Genomic DNA, 19,785 nt, shown 5'->3' on the forward strand with positions numbered 1-19,785 from the left:
CCACAGACTTAGAATACGGTTCCCCGAGGACGAGGGCCTACACCGACCAAAGCAACCAAGCTAGTCGAGAGGACTCGTTGGACCAGCTGGAGGAGGCTCGGGACAAGGCCTTACTACACTCGGCGCGGTACCAGCAGTCCCTGCGATGCTACCAAGCCCGAGGGGTCCGGTCCCGAGACCTCCAGGTGGGCGACCTGGTGCTCCGGCTGCGACAAGACGCCCGAGGGCGGCACAAGCTCACGCCCCCCTGGGAGGGGCCGTTCGTCATCGCCAAAGTTCTGAAGCCCGGAACGTACAAGCTGGCCAACAGTCAAGGCGAGGTCTACAGCAACGCTTGGAACATCCAACAGCTACGTCGCTTCTACCCTTAAGATGTTTTCAAGTTGTTCATATACCTCGCTCCCACGCAAAGTTTAGTCATCAAGGAAGGGTCAGCCTCGCCTCGGCAAAGCCCGACCCTCCCTTGGGGGCTAAAAGGGGGGGGAACCCCCTCTGCGTCGAATTTTTTCCTCGAAAAAAGATCCTTTCTGCCAGAATGTCTTTCGTGCTTTTTGACTACTTCGAAAGTGGATCCTGAAAACGACGGAGTACACGTAAGCAGCCAAGGCTGACCGAGCCGAGGGACTCCTACGCCTCTGGGATATGGATACCTCACTCATCACCTTCTGCGATAAGTAACTCACGTTCGGATAAGTGATTCCGCGGACCGAACAAGTCTTCACGCTCGGAAGCTCTTCTGCCGGAGCGATTCTTCGAGCCTCCTCAACTGTGTCGGTGACAGAACCCCATGGACGGGTAAGAGTGCGCGTAAGCGGCAAGGCCGACTGAGCCGAGGGACTCCTACGCCTCCGAGATACGGATACCTCACTCATCACCTTCCGTGAGAAGCAACTCTCGCTCGCACAAACAATTCTGTTACCGACAAAAAAGTTCGGGTACTCGAAACAAGAGGAAAAGAGACGCAGCTTTACAACACGGCGAGGGTGTGTTTTGGCCTCGGCGGCCGCAGGAAACACACGCTACAAGACAATCCGATCCTGCAGGCTCGGATCTTGACGCTTGAAGGAAGCAGCAGCACCCTCGGCGTCGACAACACCTTCGGCGAAGTCCGACCCAGCCTCGAACGGCGACGCGGTCCGAAGACCTCCACTCTGAAGGACGGCGTCATCACCAAGCCCGGGCCGTCGCCGCCAGGGTCTTCTCCGGGAATCCGGCCCGAGCAGGCGGCTCGGCCGGTCACCCCGGGGCCTCGGCCAGCTGTCCTTCGAGGACGTCAGCCCGATCCGAGGCCTCGGCCGGTCAATTCCGGCGTCGGTCCCGCTAACGGACGACCCGGCCAGGCTCCGGCCGACCAGGTCTTCTTTTCAAGCCAACTCTGCCTCTGTTCGCGCTGACACCGCTACCCCTGGCCTCGGCTCATCGAAGAGCGGCCGAGGGGTTCCTTTAACTGAGCAAGAGAAGCCTCGGGCAACAAGGCTGACCGAGCCGAGGGACTCCTACGCCTCTGGGATACGGATACCTCACTCGTCACCTTTACACGGGGCGACTCATGCTTGGTGAAGCGGTTCAGACAACCAACAGGCGAGTCTTAGCGCTCGAAAATGAGGAAAAAACACGGCTCCGTGCCAAAATTACATACATGTTCAGGCCTCGACAGCCACAATGAACAAAAACACTGGCATTCGAAGTGCCATTATAGACAGAACTCTGGTTCCGCCCCCGCGGGTATGTACAACCTCCACACCGGGGAGCCTGCGGGGCGACGAGCACCGGGGGACCCGCCAGCGACCTCTGCAGCAGCAGCCATGGTCCCAGGACGGACGCGGCCGCCGGAGGGCTCTCATTCGCGTTCCCGCTCAAGGGACGCGAACCAGCTATTAAAGCCAAAGAGCGGGCCGCTCCAAAGCGCACCGGCAGGTCCTCGCTCCCGTCCTCGCCACGAAAGCGAGGAAGAGGGCGGAATGTTGCATCCTAGCTGGGCAGCAACAGTCCGCCTTCCCCGGCATGGCTGGAGGACGTCTCCTCCGTAGAGCTGGAGGATGGTTGCCACCACTAGAAGCTGGAAGAAGAGGTGGCCCGCCGGCCCGCGCGGGAGGTAGAGCCCCGGCTCACCTCGCTCCCCGCCCCAGCGAGGATGACGAACACCCTCGAGGCTGAGGGCAGGACCAAGATCACAGCCCGGCTTACCTCTCCCCATCCAGGGGCTGGAGGTCACCGTTTTGGGTGACCACCAGCGGAGGGGTGCAACCGGGCTGTGTGATGAAAATCCTTGAAGCCGAACGATGGCTGAAAGGTACCAACTCCCACGGAGTTGCGTTCCTCCAACGACGAGGCGAAAAGACGGTGGGTATCCCCCATCCAGGGGCTTGGAAGGTGGAAAGACACGATGCATAAGGGAGCGCGAAGACATGGTCGCCTTCCAAGGGGGTCACCCTCTTTTTAAAGGCGGCTCTCACTACTTGCGTCCCTAGCCGTCGTGGGCTGAGTCTTCTCCAACACACTCCAAGGTCCTCCCCTACGGCGCGGGGGCTGGGTCCCACACGTCGTGCAAGCCGGCTCAGAGCAGAAGAAGCCAAACCGCTGTGCGCGGTGTGTACAACCGCCCAGCGGTTACAAGCGGCTCTCCGCTTTTGCCCAGACCAGCGGGCGAAAGGGCGGGCAGCCATGCAGGCGGCATGCAACCGCGCCAAGTGGGCGCACTTCTCTGACTCCCAACACGCCCGGCATGGAGGCCCAGGCCCACGCGTCATGCAACCGGCGCGCCGAATGCTTCGTGCATGCAACTGCACCGCCACTTGTGCCACCACCGCGCCTCCTCGACTGCGGAACCGATACCGCGACTCGAGGCGACCCAGCGCACGACCCAGCAGCGCCAGCCTGGCGCGACGGTCAATGCGGCCAAAAATGGGTCGGCGGTAATGGTGGAGGCAGGCGGGCAGGAGCAGCGGCCCCGTCGTCAGCCAAGCTCACGTCCCATCCGGGGGCAGCGAGAGAACCCTCTCTCACGGCGTGAAGACAACGAGCCTGTGTTCCGTTCCTCGAACGGCTCGTGCACGCGCAACGGCCGCCCCGCCAACCACTCGCCCCGTCGCATTAACTCCGCGGCGGGACAGGCGGCGCCTCTGGCAGGAGAAGCGGGCGACGCTTCGCCTTCGCCATAATGACCGCGTCAGAAAAGGTACGCCGCGTCGTTTGATTTCGTATCCTTTTCCTTTTTCCTCTTTCTCTCTCTTGCAACAGGGACCGGGAAAGGGGGATACCCCGAAAAGGATCCTTCCCCGTGAAGGAACCAGGCTCTGAGCCTCCCTACTGATCAGAGGTTCGAAGGCTGGCCCCTCGGAAGGGTTCAACAGCCGCCTCAGAGCGCGTGGGCTCCACACCCACTACTGGTCAGAGGTTCGAAGGTCGGCCCCTCGAAAGGGTTCAACGGTCGCCTCAGGCTACTCGGGCTCTGCGCCCACTACTGATCAGGGGTTCGAAGGCTGGCCCCCGAAGGGTTCACAGCCGCCTCAGACACAAAGCGAGGGATGACCATGGGTACGTTCGATACATAACCAAGGCTCGGGCTGCGCTCCCGAGGTACCCTAGGACATTTCCGAGACCAGCGGGAACGATCTTGTAACGGAATCCCACCGGAGGGAGGCATCGAGCCCTCGGACCCCGTCGCCAGGGGACCGGGTCCGGCAGATCACCCGCAGGTACTTTTGGGCGTGCCTCTGGGCCCCTAGCCGACCCCTAACGAACGGGGCACGGACGTCCACTCGGATTACCCGCTTGCAGCTCACCGGAGACACCATGTTCGGCGCCCATCGAGGGCAACATGGCGCTTTCCCCCCTCCTCCTTGTGGAAAGGCGACGCAGGGGCGTATGTAAAAAAGTCAAGTATGTCCCTGATCGCCCTCTCGCCCTGTGCAGAGGCTCGGGGGCTGCTCTCACAAACCCGGCTTCGGCCGAACTGTTGACAGCGTCAACATACTAGCCCGAGAACTTGGGACCCGACCGTACACCCGGGCTACGGCCAGCTCGCATGAGGGACGACCAGACCAGCCGAAGCATTACGCAAGGCATTAAGACCTCGGAGGAGTGAAACCACTCCTCCGAGGCCTCGGGGGCTACACCCGGCGGGTGCGCTCGCGCGCACCCACCGAAACAAAACGCAACCGAGAAAGGCTGGTCCCCTTGCAAAAAAGTGCGACGAAAGCCTCCAAGCGAGTGCTAACACTCCCTTCGAGGCTCGGGGGCTACTGTCGGGGACCATAATTAGGGGTACCCTCAAGGCTCCTAATTCTCAGCTGGTAACCCCCATCAGCATAAAGCTGCAAAGGCCTGATGGGTGCGATTAAGTCAGGGATTAGTCCATTCGAGGGACTCGATCACGCCTCGCCCGAGCCTAGCCTCGGACAAGGGCAGCCGACCCCGGAGGATCTCCGTCTCGCCCGAGGCCCCCCCTCCAGCGGCGAACATATTTCCGGCTCGCCCGAGGCCCTGTCTTCGCCAAGAAGCAACCCTGACCAAATCGCCGCACCGACCGACCAAATTACAGGAGCATTTAATGCAAAGGTGGCCTGACACCTTTATCCTGACGCGCGCCCCCCAGCCGACAGAGCCGAAGTGACCGCCGTCACTCCGCCGCTCCACTGACCGGCCTGACAGAAAGACAGCGCCGCCTGCGCCGCTCCGACTGCGGTGCCACTTGACAGAGTGAGGCTGACAGGCAGTCAGGCCCGACCATAGGCACCATAGGAAGCTTCGCTTCGCCCGACCCAGGGCTCGGACTCGGGCTAAGCCCCAGAAGACGGCGAACTCCGCTCTGCCCGACCCAGGGCTCGGACTCGGGCTAAGCCCCGGAAGACGGCGAATTCCGCTCCGCCCGACCTAGGGCTCGGACTCGGGCTAAGTCCCGGAAGACGGCGAACTCCGCTCCGCCCGACCCAGGGCTCGGACTCGGGCTAAGCCCAGGAAGACGGCGAACTCCGCTCCGCCCGACCCAGGGCTCGGACTCGGGCTAAGCCCCGGAAGACGGCGAACTCCGCTCCGCCCGACCCAGGGCTCGGACTTGGGCTCAGCCCCGGAAGACGACGAACTCCGCTCCGCCCGACCCCAGGGCTCGGACTCCGCCCTGGCCTCAGCCGACGGTCTCCGCCTCGCCCGAACCAGGGCCTCGGACTCGACCTCGGCCACGGAAGACAGACTCGACCTCGGCTTCGGAGGAGCTTCCACATCACCCAACCTAGGGCGCAGACCAACCACGTCAACAGGAGACGCCATCATCACCCTACCCCGAGCTGACTCGGGCCACGGGGAACAAGACCGACGTCCCATCTGGCTCGCTCCGCCAGATAGGCAATGATGGCGCCCCGCATACTCTGTGACGACGGCGGCTCTCAGCCCCCTTACGGAAGCAAGAGGACGTCAGCAAGGACTCAACAGCTCCGACAGTTGTCCCTCCGCCAGGCTCCAGCACTCCTCCGACGGCTACGACATCACACCAGCTGGGTGCCAAAATCTCTCCGGCTGCCACGACGACATGTACTTAGGGCGCTAGCTCTCCTCCGCTAGACACGTAGCACTCTGCTATACCCCCCATTGTACACCTGGATCCTCTCCTTACGCCTATAAAAGGAAGGACCAGGGCCCTCTTAGAGAGGGTTGGCCGCGCGGGGACGAGGACGGGACAGGCGCTCGCGTGAGGCCGCTCGCTCCCTCTCCCGCGTGGACGCTTGTAACCCCCTACTGCAAGCGCACCCGACCTGGGCGCGGGACGAACACAAAGGCCACGGGATTTCCAACTCTCTCACGCCTGTCTCCGGCCGCCTCACTTCCCCCCTTCGCGCTCGGCCCCGCGCTCGACCCATCTGGGCTGGGGCACGCGGCGACATTCACTCGTTGGCTCAGGGACCCCCCGGTCTCGGAACGCCGACAAGACCTAAATTGAATCTAGAATAGAAAACAGAAAAAAAAATAAAAAATGGTGAAAGCTGGGCCGAATTGCCCAACCCATTCATTCTTCCCTGCCGTCAACTCAGAACTCACATCCTTTTCTTCCTATTGTTTATTTCCTAACAGCAAAGCTATCTCATCCAGACGCCATGCTGTTGTTAACTCATTTCCAACTAGTGTCGCTTACATGTGGGGCCATGTCGTCAGCTGCACCTCCTCTGGGTCCAACAGATCGCATCTGCCTGAGTTCGGCGGACGTTGGATCCCTTCGTAACCACCGCCGCACAACAAACAACGAAGATATCTGGTGAACGCTGAACCGCCTTGCGCTGCCGGTGATCTTCCCGGATTGTCGCCCATGATCCACGCACTGCTCGACCAACCCCTCCCCTGATTTTCTCGCTGACAGTCCGGATTGTGCGGAGGGCAGCTAACAGCTTCGCCACCGGCCGCGGAACTGTACCCCGAGAGCTCGGGAAATCACCCTGTGATTCAAAAAACGACCTTCTGGCGCTATATAAATGAAGTCGGGGTTCCGTTCTTCCCCTTCATATCCTCCTGACCACGCCACCAAGCGCAGGAAATCGAGAAAAGCAGTGCCACGGAGGGGAGATCCATGTCGCTGTCGTGGCCGGCGGTATGAACCACCGTTCGGGGTCCTGTGAGGGGTCTGGGTGACCCATCCTATCCTGGCGGAGATTACTGTGGCATCTACGGGAGGATTGGGCTCCGTGATCCGACTGAATTGCTCGCCGGAATAGCATACCCGCCATGGTTCGACCTGCGCGCGTGGGCAGCATCCTTCGCACCCTTGACGTTGGTGAGAATCCCCATCATAGTACTTGCCTCGCTCTTTGGATCACAGGAGACCTTTTGATTTGAAGTTTAGGGTCCTGGGGTGCTGGACCATGTGTCACCGGTGGGGTCTCCGCCGTGGGATCCTAGCGGCGCGGCCGTGTTCGTTCGTCTGGGGTAGAAGACAACTCTAGAGCCGTTGATCTCTCGTTTTGCGGTCGAGATTAGATCAAACATATCCTTTCGCTTCTTTAACTCGGGACCGTCCGATCGGGATTTGGCGCTTGTGAGCGGGCCTGGCAATTTAAAATCCGGGGCGTTCACCCTTGATCCTGCGGTCTCTGTGCGTAGTGGTTCATGGAATGGCGGATTTAATCAGGGTCGTCTGTTTTAGATCCTACGTCCCAGAATAGCCAATATCCCTTCGCAGAACTCCTTTTACATAAGAGCCCTCGGGTTTTAGTAAAATCAACCCGCCGTCCATATGGGGTTAGCCTGTGTCTGGGAACTTTTGCAGAGTAGCCCTGGCCTTTTGTTTATTCATGCGCCCAGTCCAGAAGCTTAGAAAATTCAGGAAAATAATTTATGAAATAGTTTTTATGTATAAAAATATATCCAGAACTTATTTAATTCATATAAATTCCATTTTTACTTCTTTTTAACCTATTCCAGTTGCAATAATCTTGTATTAATATTGTCTATCAACTAGTCACATTGTTTAGCCATGAAACTAGAATTAAAATTGTTCATTAGGATTAATCTATTCTAAGCACTAAATAATTTCGAAAATTCATAACTTAATAATCGTAGCTCCGAATTTAGTGATTCTTGTTCCCACGATCTCGTAGCAACGCGTAGATTATTATTATATAGTTTGTTCTTATGTTTGGTGTACTGTTAATTTTTCCTACACCATGTTTGTTTGTATTGCTACGACTAGCGGTGAGGACACGTGTCATCTGAAGAGCAAGTTGGTACTTGGAATCTCAAGTCCCAGGCAAGTTGTGCTCTTAATCACTTCTTTTTACCCAGTCATGTCCTAATTAATCATAATGATCTGCATAGGTTAATTTTGATGGGACCCAATAGGTTACCCTAGTTTGACTATCTTTATATCTTGTTCACCACTGGATTTTCGGGTAGTACCTGCTATTGCTTTATGTGGTTTTGGGTATAGAGATACATTTTATTCATGATTATCTTTTATTATCAGTTATTATTTACTGTTCATGATAAGATCATTATGTTAATTGGAACATGAAGAACCACCCGGGAAAACAGTGCTACCACAAGGGTTTATGGACGCCCTTGGCTAACTAATTAGGAAAGCTAGTGGAAGACTACCTTACCCGAAAGGGGCAAGGGCAGTAGGGGAGTGGTCAGTGTAGGGAGGTCCTTGGTTGATTTTGCTGCGATGGCGGTCAGGCGAGGAATTCCTGCACTGGAGCTTCCTATAAACTGTAGCGGGTTTTCTGAAGCTAGTGGAACTTTGTAAAGGCCTCGTAGTGTTACCCTGCCTCGCCTCCTTGGTAGAGGTGTATGGGATTGGCCGTCTCTTGGCAGATGGGTAACATGACTTGTGGGTAAAAATGTGAAACCTCTGCAGAGTGTAAAACTGGTATACTAGCCGTGCTCACGGTCATGAGCAGCTCGATTAAAGATACGCAACCTCTGCAGAGTGTAAAACTGGTATACTAGCCGTGCTCACGGTCATGAGCAGCTCAGACACTCACATGATTAAATTATGGAACTTAAACTCAATTTGTCATATGCATTGCATCGCAGGTGAGGTTGTTACTTTTGTTCTATTACTTAATTGGGTTGGTATTTACTTATACTTAGTAATTGCTAATAAAATTTTGACCAACTTTAAAAGCAATGCTCAGCTCTAACCATCCTCTTTGGTAAGCCTTACACTTCACGTGAGCTCCCACCTTTGGCGAGTTCATGCACATTATTCCCCACAATTTGTTGAGCGATGAACGTATGTGAGCTCACTCTTGCTGTCTCACACCCCCCACAGGTCAAGAACAGGTACCGCAGGATGAGGCGCATGGAGGTTGCTGCGATATGTTTGTAAGAGATCTAGGCCGTCGTCTCCCAGTCAACTTTGGGTTGCTGGACCGTTGTCTCCTTATAATGTAATTATTTATTTATTTTGTACATAACTCCTATTATATAGTAAAGATGTGACATTCGATCCTGTGCCATGATTCATCATATGTGTGAGACTTGGTCCCAGCATATCTGATGATTATGTTCGCGCTCGGGTCTTGGTGCCCCGAAATCCGGATGTGACAAATACTGTACAAACAGTAGAAGCCAAGCTGCTCTTAGCTTTAATCCGACTAGAGCGTTATTTGTGGAACTCGCCGTCTTGTTTGGTAGCTTGAAAGTTTGTAATCACCCTCTTCAATTGAGAGAGAGAGAGTGGGAGGGATTGAAAGTTTGTAATCACCCTCTTCAATTGAGAGAGAGAGAGTGGGAGGGACTGAAACAAGGCCTATTCAGGGCTTGTTCGGTTAGAGGTGGATTGAGAAGGATTGAGGGCCTGTTCGTTTCGCAGGGAATGGAGGGGTGGAATAAATCTGGCTTGGATTCCTTCAATAATTACTATAAGTTTTGGAGATTTGGAATTAATCCTGGTCTGTTCCAGCAGAAACGAACAGACCCTGAAGGGGATTGAATCCCCTTCTATACAAATTTAAATAGGAGGGAATTTAATCCCCTCCAATCTCTCTTAAACTCCTTCAAACCGAACAAGCCCTCATTGATTGATCGCTACTTCTAGTAGTTCGAAGGATGCCAAACCAAAAGCAAAGAAAAGGAAGCTTTCTGTTTCATATTCTATACAATACAAAAGCTAGGGTCCCAATTCAGAAAAGAGGGGAAAAAAGACTAGGATCAATGACAACAAGATGGCATGGTCTAGAAATTACAAAAAACAAGTAGATGCAGTTCCAGCAGAAATTAATTTAGGAACTAAAGTATAAACAAAAAAAATCATTTTAAAAGCAACCCATGGAATATTTATCCGCATAATATACCATACCAGCCATTCAGATGCGCCAAGAAAACAAGGTGTTGAATTGCATATGTTTGAGCCATGTAAACACTCAGATTAGACTTGCTTCTTTTCGAACACATACCGCATCATATTGCCTAAATAGCATATAAGCATGCAAAAAGGAATCTTTTTCTAGGCACAATCGGATTAAAAAAGGTGAAAACAGAAAAGAGATGACGACTGGATGAAATTGGAACTAACAAAGTTAGAGAATCCATGCGCACAAGTAAATAGGACAAACAAGAAAGAGACGATCATATGTTGATTGTGATGTGCACTTGTAGTTCAGACCAATAGCAATAGGGATATGCATGTTCATGTACCATGCTGTGCCTATGTCTGTGTGCGGTGCACAGCAGGATCAAGAAAGACCATCCTGCAAAAGCATTTACAATAGTCAGTGGCCGCCCATCCATCATGATACCATGACCGGAATATTTGACTTGCAATTTTCTTCCCTCCTTTACTTGTCTAGTATAAACTGCAAACATTTTAGTTTTCCGACATACATAACTTTTGATGCGATATACACGAGGGCCAAAGCAAACATTACATCATCTTGCATATTGTGGTGATTCATCATATTCCATAGTGCAGAAACTCACCACTAAAAAGGTAAACAGTTCTCCCAACAGATGCACTCAGCTGACATTGTAGACTATAAAATATATACAATCTCTGGTCAGCTACTCACCTGGATTCTGTTTGTTGACTGTTGGTTGCACAAGTGCTCTTGCAAGAATGAACCCAAAAAAAATCAGGGGTCAAATATCTCTCTGCCCTGGATACACTTGTACAGAAAGAGAAGGGAAGAAAAAGATAAGAGCAATCCTGGATTCCATATTCTGTTTTATAGGTTCCCAAAAGGCCACTGTTGTTTCATAAAGAAGGGCACTTTCTCATCTTCTTAACCAGAAATGAAATGACCGAGGAGAAGGTTATTCCTTTTGGGTACACTCAAGAGATACCAACATCATCCATGCTGGAGCTCCAATGTGATTCTCACAAGTCACAACAAGGGCCAAAGTAAGTATATAGCAGCATTCATTATGCCACGGTGCAAAAACACACCATTCAAAAGGTAAACAATTTTCTCCAACACAAGTATATACTCTTGTACAATAGCCTGTCCAACAGCTGTCAAGACTAATGACCACACTCAGCTGACAATATTTTTTTTTCTCGAAATGCGCAGGAGAACTGCGCCCCATTATATTAAAGTAGAAGGAATAGAGCAAAGAACCCCCCCCCCCCCCCCCCCCCCCCCCCCCCCCCCCCCCCCCCCCCCGATAACATGCATGTATCTCTGGTCCATTACCAGCAGCATCCGGTTCTCAGAGGCAACAATTCTAACCAAAATGACAAAGCCTTTTAGTACTAAGCAAGTTAAACTAGACTAGAGTTAAAACCCATCAAAAAACACAAGTCAAGATTTAGCAACTTGGATAGCTGTTTTTCATGCACTCATATTTAAGGCTAATTTTTTGGTATCTTCATCCTTGCAAGTCTCCTATATTGTTTCTTCCCATATTAACTTCAGTCTTCTTCCACCTTTCTTTCCATTGCAGTCGCGCCTTAGGATCCTACTACACACCGATGACCATCTCAAATGATGTTGGACAAAGTTTTCTTTAATTGGTGCTAACCCTAGTCTACCACGTATATTATCGTTTCGGACTCGATCCCTTCTTGTACGATCATAAATCCAATGGTTAGCCATACTATAGCTATGTCCCCGAGCCATCTCCATGCCTCAACTAGAATACCATCAGGGTCCATTGCCTTACCTCTTTCATTATAACACACTCCCTAGATATCAATTTGCAATCCAAGCATGCTCGTTTATCCTCTCTTCTTGCGAGGACAAAGTGAATATAAGGCAACAATTCTAACTAAAGGCAATTCAGCTACTCACCCGACTCACCTGAACTTTGTGGGTTGGGGGAAAAAATGCACTTGCACCCTAATTTTGGCAGCATGAAATGAAGCCACAGTGAACCAAAAATTTCAGTTGCCCAACTATTATAGCAGAAAGTAAATGGAAGAAAAAGGTAAGGTGTGAATTATTACCGCAGAAAGGAAAGGAAAGAAAAAGGTAAGAGCAACCCTGGATTCCATATTCTGTTTTGTAGTTCCTAAGTCCCAACTGAAAGCAGCACTATGAAAACTTATATATAGTCCTAGTATCTCCTCCCATACACAGTATCATAATGCAAAGTCACTTTGGCTAACCGAAAGGAGTCAAATCAAATCTTTGGCCTCTATCTAGAAATATGAAATGCAGGTCACTTGCTCCAAGTTGGACTTTAGCCACGCTTTGTCGTCAACTTGAGAGATATCTATCAACATGGTCAAACTTGGAGCTGGAGCTATTTTGGGACAACATCAAAAGCTAATACTACTAGTAGGCCAAAATTATATAGGTTGATGAACCACAGCAGACAGAACAGTGTGGCGTTTATGGAAACGAAGGGAAAGAAGAACCCTAACTTCTTGTAAAATGACCTGACCACAGTGTAGGAATTAGGGTGCCGTTTGGTTCACATATTTGTAACGCAATGGGTAACTGATAACGTTAAATCATGTTTGTTTTAGTCCAACCGTAATCAAATACCACACTAAAAATTGATACCAGCCTATTTAAATTTGTTACCGCCAGTAATCGAGCGTAAACCATTACCATTATCATTTGTGTTACATTTCTTGAACCAAACAGCACCTAGGATATTTAGTGAGACAGAAGAACACTACCATTTCGTAGCAATATAGTACAAAGCCATGGTGAATTGGGGATTGAACCAATTTATGTTGAACATTAGTATGTGAGCAAAATAAAGATCAGTTTTGTGTTTTGCCCGTCAGAGCAGAGAAGTGAAACACAACTAATAAGTAGAGAAGCAAATTACTAAGCAGCATCAGTGCAAGGAAGGAAATACATCAGTACCGACGGTGTTGCAATTTAACTAGGGACAAAGATCACAAAAACAACAGGAAGCACTCTTGTACAAGCTAACTGAAGGTGGAAAGTGCAGAGTTTGCCCTGTTGGGTTTGGGAGGCAAAATCTGCAGTTTCCACCATTACTACTTTACTAGTACTAGTAACTACAACACAGTTGCAAATGCAAATGCAGCAGAAGTGAACTAGTGAAGTGGGTAAGCAAGGCAGCATCTACTTGCTTTGTGGTGGTGGTAGGAGCATCTACTTGTTCCCGGCGGCATCGGCAGCCGCGGCGTCGTCCTTGACCCCGACGAGCACAATCTTCTCGTAGACGACGTGCGAGGGGTGCATGGGGTACTCCACCGGCGCGACGGGCCGGCGCTTGGTCGCGTAATACCAGAGGAAGAGCACAATGAAGGTGAGCATTGCGCCGGCCGCGGCCGCGAGCAGCAGGGACAGTGCGGCGCCCCAGGGGCTGCTGTAGCGGCGGTCGGGGGCTGGCTGGCTGGCTCTGGCTTCGCGCTCTGGCGGCGGCGTGGTGAGCAGGTCGGCGGGGTTGAGCGGCAGAGAGTGCATCCGGTTGGGAGCTGCGCGGAACGCCCAGCTGAAGAGCGTGCAGTTCCCGGAGGAGGTCCGGAATCCGGCAAGGATGGGGCCCCTGCGGAGGACGGGGAGCAGATGGAGCGGGTAGGAGAGGAGCGGCGGGGTCGGGGTCGGGTGGTGGTTGGCGGTGGGGATGCGCGTGGCGGCGAGTTGTACGTGGAGAGTGTCCGTGTCGGCGGAACTGGAAGAAGAGTTGCTGTGGTAGTAGTCAATCCAGGCATGCAGGTGGCTTGCGGTGGTGGGAACGGGATGGCGTGTCTCCGTCTGGAGGGCGGTGCGGCCGGCGAGGTCGAGGCGGATGTGGCGCGCGGAGAAGACGAGTGCGAGGGCCGGGGGCGAGCGGGAGGCGGAGGGTGTGAGGAAGAAGGCGAGGGAGGACGGGGCGTGAGGGAGGGCGAAGGCGAAGTAGGTGGAGAATCCGAGGCGGAGGGCGGACGCGGCAATGGGGGTCCTGTACTGCACCCGTGCGTCGGGGATGGGCATGGAGACGGAACCCGCGGTGGCATTGGCGGTGGCGCCGCCGGAGAGGGAGAGCTGCGCAATGGCGCCGGCGGCGGGGAAGAAGTCGAGGGCGAAGGACGGGGAAGAGACGGCGGTGGCGGGGCGCAGCGCAAGCGAGAGGCAGAGGAAGAAGAGGGCGAGAAGCGGCGGCATCTCCGTTGCCATCGCAGCAGTAGATATTGTTGTTATTTTACAATGATGGAAGGAAATGAAGCAGAGATGAAAAATGAATCAGATGAAAAATGCTAGCTTTGTTGCTGCTGCTGGTGTGGTGGATTGCATCCGCATGGATGGATCTCATCAGCCAACAGCAGATTTCTGCTTTCCTTCCCCTTCAGGCTGCAGCAAAGCAACAGTGAGTGGCAACTCGGGAAGGGAAGAGAATGGGGAATGACACACTCTGCTCTTGAGATGAGATTAGCCTGCAGGGTATTCGAATCGGGAGAGGATGGATGTTCTTGGCCTTGGCGTGCAGGGCAGAGGTGTGTGGAGTGTGGCTGATGGAAGAAGAGAAAGGGGATCGATGGATAGGATAGGGAAAGGAAAAAAAAAAGAATAGGGGACCAATGCAAATTGCAAGCTGCTGCTTTTGCCTTTTCCCTGTTGCTTGCTTCTGCACTTCTGCTTATCTGTTTTTCACGGACTCATCCAAACACATGTTCTAACAAAATTCATATAAGTAAATTCCTTCCTTTGTCTTTTCTATGTTTTTTATTAAAAAAAATCCTCCGTTTCTAACTTGGTTGGTCGTTTCTTTTCCGGTGGCGAAACGGCAGGTTAGGTTTGAGCTCCATTCGTCCCAAGATTTAGGGTTTTATTCCCTCTAATATTTATTTTAGTGGTATTGATTCAGTGCAGATGTGACATAATGATCAAAGAAACATGCCCTCAGAGTGCATGTTGGGCTGCTTCTGTTGTGCTTTGGAAGACCATGGGCCCTGCTGGCCAGGCCAGCACAGCCTGTGTCAGATCCTGAGGCCTCATTTCCTTTCCGCGGCCCAGCCAGTATATGATGTATCCACCGCCTGGCCCAGCAAAGCAAAGGCAAAAATGGATGATGGGAAGGCGGGAGCTGCGTTGGCGCCACCACTATTTGCCGTTTGCCGCGCGCGCTCTTCCGTTCCCTCCTCGTTTCGTTTTTCTCCTCCACTTCTTCCCTCCACTCCATCCTCGCTTCGCAAACCCCCAACCTGCTTCTGCTTCAGACGAGGCGAGATCCCCAATCCATCACCACATCACACTAGATCACCCAACCTCCCTCCACATCCATCTTGCAGCATCCGCCATGGCGCCGCCGCCCAAGCCAGCCGAATCTTCCACCAACAAGAAGAAGGTCACCCCCGCGGAGGTCGCATTCCTCGTCGACCGCTACCTGGCCGAAAACGGATTCAACGCCGCCCTCGCCGCGTTCCGCTCCGAAGCCGCGCACATCTACAGCCCCACCAAATACAGCAAGAAGACGCCCAAGAGGCTCATCCCGCTCGCCGACATCCTCCACGACTACATCGCCCTCAAGGAGGCCCGCGTCGCCATCGAATCCGCAATGCAGGCCATGCAATCTCTCGTTTCCACCTACTACGCATCCGGCTCCTCGTCCGCTGCTCCGCCTCATATGAACATGAACATGAACATGATGATGCCTCCCCTTCCCCCGCCTCACGCCGCCACCGGTGCCCAGCCGTCATCGCCGCCGCTCTTCTTCTACGCGCCGAATTCTTCGTCGCCTCCGTCACAAGGTATTATTGCGATTGCCTTACAATGCCCCTCACCTGTTTGGTTCTTTTCTGCTTTACTTACTGCTCTTCTGCTGCAGGAACCGCCGGCCACGCCTCGCCTCTCGTTCATCACTACGCTCACGCATCCGCCGCGGGCCTTGTCCACAACTCCTCCTCAGATCTGTCCACTCCAGCTCCCACCTCTCTGCCCACTAATAAAAAGAGGAAGGCTTCAGGGAAGACCGCCGCCGCTTCAGCCTCCAAGAGATCCTGCATTGCTCCTAATACAACCACCGACGCAAAGGGTACACATGACAACTTTCCTCCACATAGCCTTATTAAGCTTATATTTATCCTTTTGATAACAAAACATAAATAAGAAACATTGCATTATGCTAACCCTACCTTCCTAAATGCCAGGTAGAGCTGTACCCGCGGCGTTTCAACCGTCGAATCATCAGAAGAACATGGGTTCCGCTGCCCAACCAACTTCAGCTCAACATTCAGCTCCACTCCAAACTTCATCTGTTGCAAAGAGCTTGTTTGCGCCGCTCCCACCTCCGGCCCACTCTTCTCCCTACACGCCGCAGCAACAAGATCAGCCTGCTGCTGCTTATCCGTCTGCAACTCCAGCGTGTGCCGTTGCCCAACAGGAAATCGGCCCCTCCCAGTGCTCTATCGTTTCTTCTTCCAAGACCCTCATCGTCAGCCCTCTCAAAGGGAGCGCGTACTATGCTGTCGAGAGGAGCTACCATCTCAGCTCCCCCTTGAAACCGACCGCCCGCAGTTCCCCCTTGAAACCAACCACCCGCAAGTTGAACTTCGATTGCACCGAGCTAGGTCCCTGTGAGCAGATTTGCGACAAGGCCTCTGCCTCTGCCTCCTCCGACGAAGACAAGCAATATGACTTTGACATGGATTTCACGAACTTCGATATATGTGATGGTGAATTTTCGTTTTCTGAGCTCCTGCTTGACTTCGATCTTGACAATGAAGGTGTCCTGAACGCTTCCACAAGTGATCAAGTTCAAAGGTATAGGCATACCTGTTCTATTTCTATGTCAGATGCCTTTCGGTTTCTAGTAACTGTGCATGCTAAGTCTTGTTCCTTGTGCATGTTGAACAAATGCAGGCTAGAGCCTGCTGCTGCTGCTGCTAGTGGTCATATGGCAGCGGGTCCTGTTCTACCTGATTCAGTGAAGCCAGTCGCAGCAGATTCTGCTCAGGAATTGAATCCCCAAGGTTGTGACCATTCTCTTATAAGATCCCCCGATGGCAATTTGCGATATATTATTACTGACCAAAATCCCTTTCTGAAGCAGGAGCGACCGCTGTTACTTCTGTCAGGGCTATTACGAAGAGGATAAAGATTGTGAGCCCTGGTGTGTATTCATATGGCTTGTGCTTCTCCTGCTTCTAAGCACCCGTTGCGATTGATTGCTAACTATGCCTCGGTTATTTCATTGCAGCCAAGGGCCGGGCAGCTTCTTAGAGCAGCTAGCAGGTAGATTTTCAGATCTCGCCAAATCAGGTGGCATTCCATGACCAACTGCCCTGCTCTGTCTGTCTGAGGGCATTTTCAATGTAGCATGCATGACTCTAATGTTATGTTAGCATTTTATGTTCACGATGTAAAGGCTAATATCGCGTTACTAATTACTACTTTTCACAAGTTTGCTGTGCTGCTCAAAATTCTGTCTATTGAGAGATTTGCAAATTTTGTTATAATTTAAAACCATAGATGGACACTGAAACAGAGTTTGTTCCTTCATCTCCGGCAGTCTGTTCCTTCTCTTTTCTGAACGCTGCTAGCAGCGCGGGTAGTCTGGCGGGGGCGGCGGGAGCACGGCGTCGGGCGTGGGCCCGTCTTCAACCTCGAAGGCCATGGCCAAGCCGAAGGGCAGATGCGCGTCCAGGTGGCAGTGCATGATCCAGACGCCCGGGTTGTCCGCTGTGAAGCGGATGACGGCCCAGCCGCCGCCAGGGACGGCGACGGTGTTGCGCTGCTGCGGGTTGACGAGATTGTACTTGCGGACGTGCCTGTGCGCGTTGAAGTTGCCCGGGCCCTGCGCCAGCACGAAGAAGTTGAAGCCGTGGAGGTGCAGCGGGTGGTTCTCGGCGCCAAGGACGGCCGTGTTCTGCAGCACCACCTCCACCGTCTCGTTGTACCGCAGCGTCTTCACCTTGGTGCCCTTGGACGTGAGCATGAACGACCGGTTGGCCGCCATGGCGTCGCCCGTGAAGTCGAACATCACCGGCGGCCGGTCGGGGAAGTCGCGCGTGTACACGCCGTCCGGCGCGCCCCGCATGTGCGCCTCCAGCAACGACATGGTCGTCGGGAGCTGGAAGGAGACGTTGTTCATGCTGGCCGCCACGGAGCCCAGCGTCCGGTTGCAGAGCGTCTGCGCCGACGCGCACGGCGTGGCGCCCAGGCCGAACGTGACCAGCATCCGCGTGTCCACGTGGAGCGGCACCCCGTCCTGCAGCAGCCCCGTGAGGCTCGCGTAGAAGCTCTGAGCGGTGGCGCTGTCGTTGAACGCTGGCATGGTAGGCATCAGCGTCGGCTGCTCGTCGTCCGACCCCGAGGCGTCCGGCAGGTAGGTTAGGAGTGCCGTGGTGGCGGCGCTGTAGGTGGCGTTTGCGAGGCTCTGGTACACCTGTGCGGCCATGTAGTAGCGGCGGCCCGGGTCGGCGTCGGCGCGCATGAGAGCGTCCACCGTCTGTCCCGGCGCGATGACGATGACGTCCGTGTGGTAGGGGTCGGTGTAGCAGGCGTCGGCGGCGACGACGGTGAAGGAGTGGTTGGCGACCTTGAAGAAGAGCTCGTAGTTGAGAGCGGCATTGATGATGCGGAGCAGGTACGTCCTGCCGCGCTGCACGGCGAGTTCATACTGGGAGGAGGAGGAGGAGGAGCTGTTCTCGCTGCCGCCACCACCGCCGGCACCAATGAGGCCGTTGATAGTTAGCGCGACTGAGTTGTTGGGTCCTGCTCCCATGAGGAGTGCCTGCCTCTCGACGTCGACGACGCTGACGTTCCACCACTCGCCGAGTAGGATGGTGGCCTCGCCGTGGGGTGTCGGGAACGGGTAGGACGACGGGGCCGCGGGGTGGAGGATGAGCGCGCCGTAGACAGTGGCACGGAGGAAGGAGACGTGGGCGTGCCACCACAGCGTTCCCTCCTGGCCGGTAACGTTGAAGCGGTAGGTGTAGGTGCCGGCGGCGGGGCGGATGGGGCACTGCGACACCATGTTGGGCCCGTCCGCCCAGCAGGAGAGGCGCTGCAGGATGCCGTGCCAGTGGATGCTGAGGTTGTAGGGGGAGAGGTTGACGACGTGCACCACCACCGTGTCGCCGTCGCGGGCCTCGATCTTGGGGCCTGGGAACTGCCCGTTCACCGCGGTGATCACCTGGCTCTGCCCCAGCCGCTGCACGCTCAGGTTGCCCACCTGGATATGCAAGCATAGAATGGGATTTGTTAAAACAGAGAAAGACAGAGAGAGAGAGAGATTCAAGTGTATGTACATGGAAGGTGTGCTCAACAATGGCAGCGTCAGCCAACAAGTAGTCGTTTATGAGGTGATGGAGCAAGCACAAGACGATGGCGAGATGGAAATTAGCAGCAGTACTTGGGAGCCGAGCCATATTGCCTTTCAGAGCAGATAGAAAAGCAGCAAGCGATGCAACACCAACACAATGTTGCTCAAGCTCTCTCTGCTGTGTCATCTACATCTACATACATATATATATAGCTGCTCTGCTAGCTGGTCGTCAGTTGTGATGCTTCTTGCAAACTTTGTGTTAACAGTTAAGTCTGTACGGCATTAATCAAATGGTTATATATATATAAAATTAAACCCCATCACGCTGTTACCGCAGCAGCAGATTCCATTCCACCTAAAACTTGTCAGGTAGGTTTAAGATTGAGATCGTCGTTTAGACTAGAGCCGTATGGGAGGACTCTAACAACAAGCCATGTGTAGACTTTTTATAACTTATAAGCCAATATGGACAAAACCAAAATTTGACTATTATATTGCTTGTCAAATAGTGGTAGTGCCAAAAAAATTGGCTAACACTATCACGAATATTAGGTATGTTTGCTTATGAGTCAGAGTTAGCTAGGCCAAATTTTAGGGCGGTTTAATAATTTGGCCAATGTTTAAATGCACAGCTCGTATATAGGCTCTCTGAAACCCTAGACACTAGCAGGTACCTCCCCTTGCTGG

At 53.3% G+C, this 19,785-nt stretch overlaps 3 protein-coding genes across 3 annotated transcripts; 1 reads left to right on the top strand and 2 right to left on the bottom strand.

Moving 5' to 3' along the window:
- Positions 1-12,694: 12,694 nt before the first annotated feature.
- Positions 12,695-14,327, bottom strand: LOC100281149 (legume lectins beta domain containing protein). The gene has a single exon (NM_001154068.3). The coding sequence runs from the start codon at positions 14,007-14,009 to the stop codon at positions 13,002-13,004; it is 1,008 nt and encodes a 335-aa protein (NP_001147540.2). The 5' UTR covers positions 14,010-14,327; the 3' UTR covers positions 12,695-13,001.
- A 706-nt stretch (positions 14,328-15,033) lies between these two features.
- On the top strand, positions 15,034-17,229 carry LOC100384566 (uncharacterized). Its single transcript, NM_001177077.1, has 6 exons — positions 15,034-15,580; positions 15,658-15,864; positions 15,980-16,592; positions 16,692-16,801; positions 16,882-16,941; positions 17,029-17,229. The coding sequence occupies exons 1-6, from the start codon at positions 15,130-15,132 to the stop codon at positions 17,049-17,051; spliced, it is 1,464 nt and encodes a 487-aa protein (NP_001170548.1). The 5' UTR covers positions 15,034-15,129; the 3' UTR covers positions 17,052-17,229.
- Positions 17,230-17,237: 8 nt separating this feature from the next.
- Positions 17,238-19,290, bottom strand: LOC103631856 (laccase-14). The gene is made up of 2 exons (XM_008653680.3): positions 19,082-19,290; positions 17,238-19,005 (listed from the first exon to the last, which is right to left on the bottom strand). The coding sequence occupies exons 1-2, from the start codon at positions 19,280-19,282 to the stop codon at positions 17,368-17,370; spliced, it is 1,839 nt and encodes a 612-aa protein (XP_008651902.1). The 5' UTR covers positions 19,283-19,290; the 3' UTR covers positions 17,238-17,367.
- Between the last annotated feature and the right edge of the window lie 495 nt (positions 19,291-19,785).

The sequence above is a fragment of the Zea mays genome, chromosome 7, assembly GCF_902167145.1.
Source record: "Zea mays cultivar B73 chromosome 7, Zm-B73-REFERENCE-NAM-5.0, whole genome shotgun sequence".
Classification (NCBI taxonomy): Eukaryota; Viridiplantae; Streptophyta; class Magnoliopsida; order Poales; family Poaceae; genus Zea; species Zea mays.

Bases quoted from the DNA above. Each gene is read 5' to 3' on its own strand.
- LOC103631856 (XM_008653680.3), bottom strand. From the start codon at position 19,282: ATGACACAGCAGAGAGAGCTTGAGCAACATTGTGTTGGTGTTGCATCG. The intron at 19,006-19,081 runs GTACATACACTT...TTGCATATCCAG, and splicing joins TTGTTGAGCACACCTTCCAT to GTGGGCAACCTGAGCGTGCA.
- LOC100384566 (NM_001177077.1), top strand. From the start codon at position 15,130: ATGGCGCCGCCGCCCAAGCCAGCCGAATCTTCCACCAACAAGAAGAAG. The intron at 15,865-15,979 runs GTACACATGACA...CCTAAATGCCAG, and splicing joins TACAACCACCGACGCAAAGG to GTAGAGCTGTACCCGCGGCG. The intron at 16,593-16,691 runs GTATAGGCATAC...GAACAAATGCAG, and splicing joins ACAAGTGATCAAGTTCAAAG to GCTAGAGCCTGCTGCTGCTG.
- LOC100281149 (NM_001154068.3), bottom strand. From the start codon at position 14,009: ATGGCAACGGAGATGCCGCCGCTTCTCGCCCTCTTCTTCCTCTGCCTC.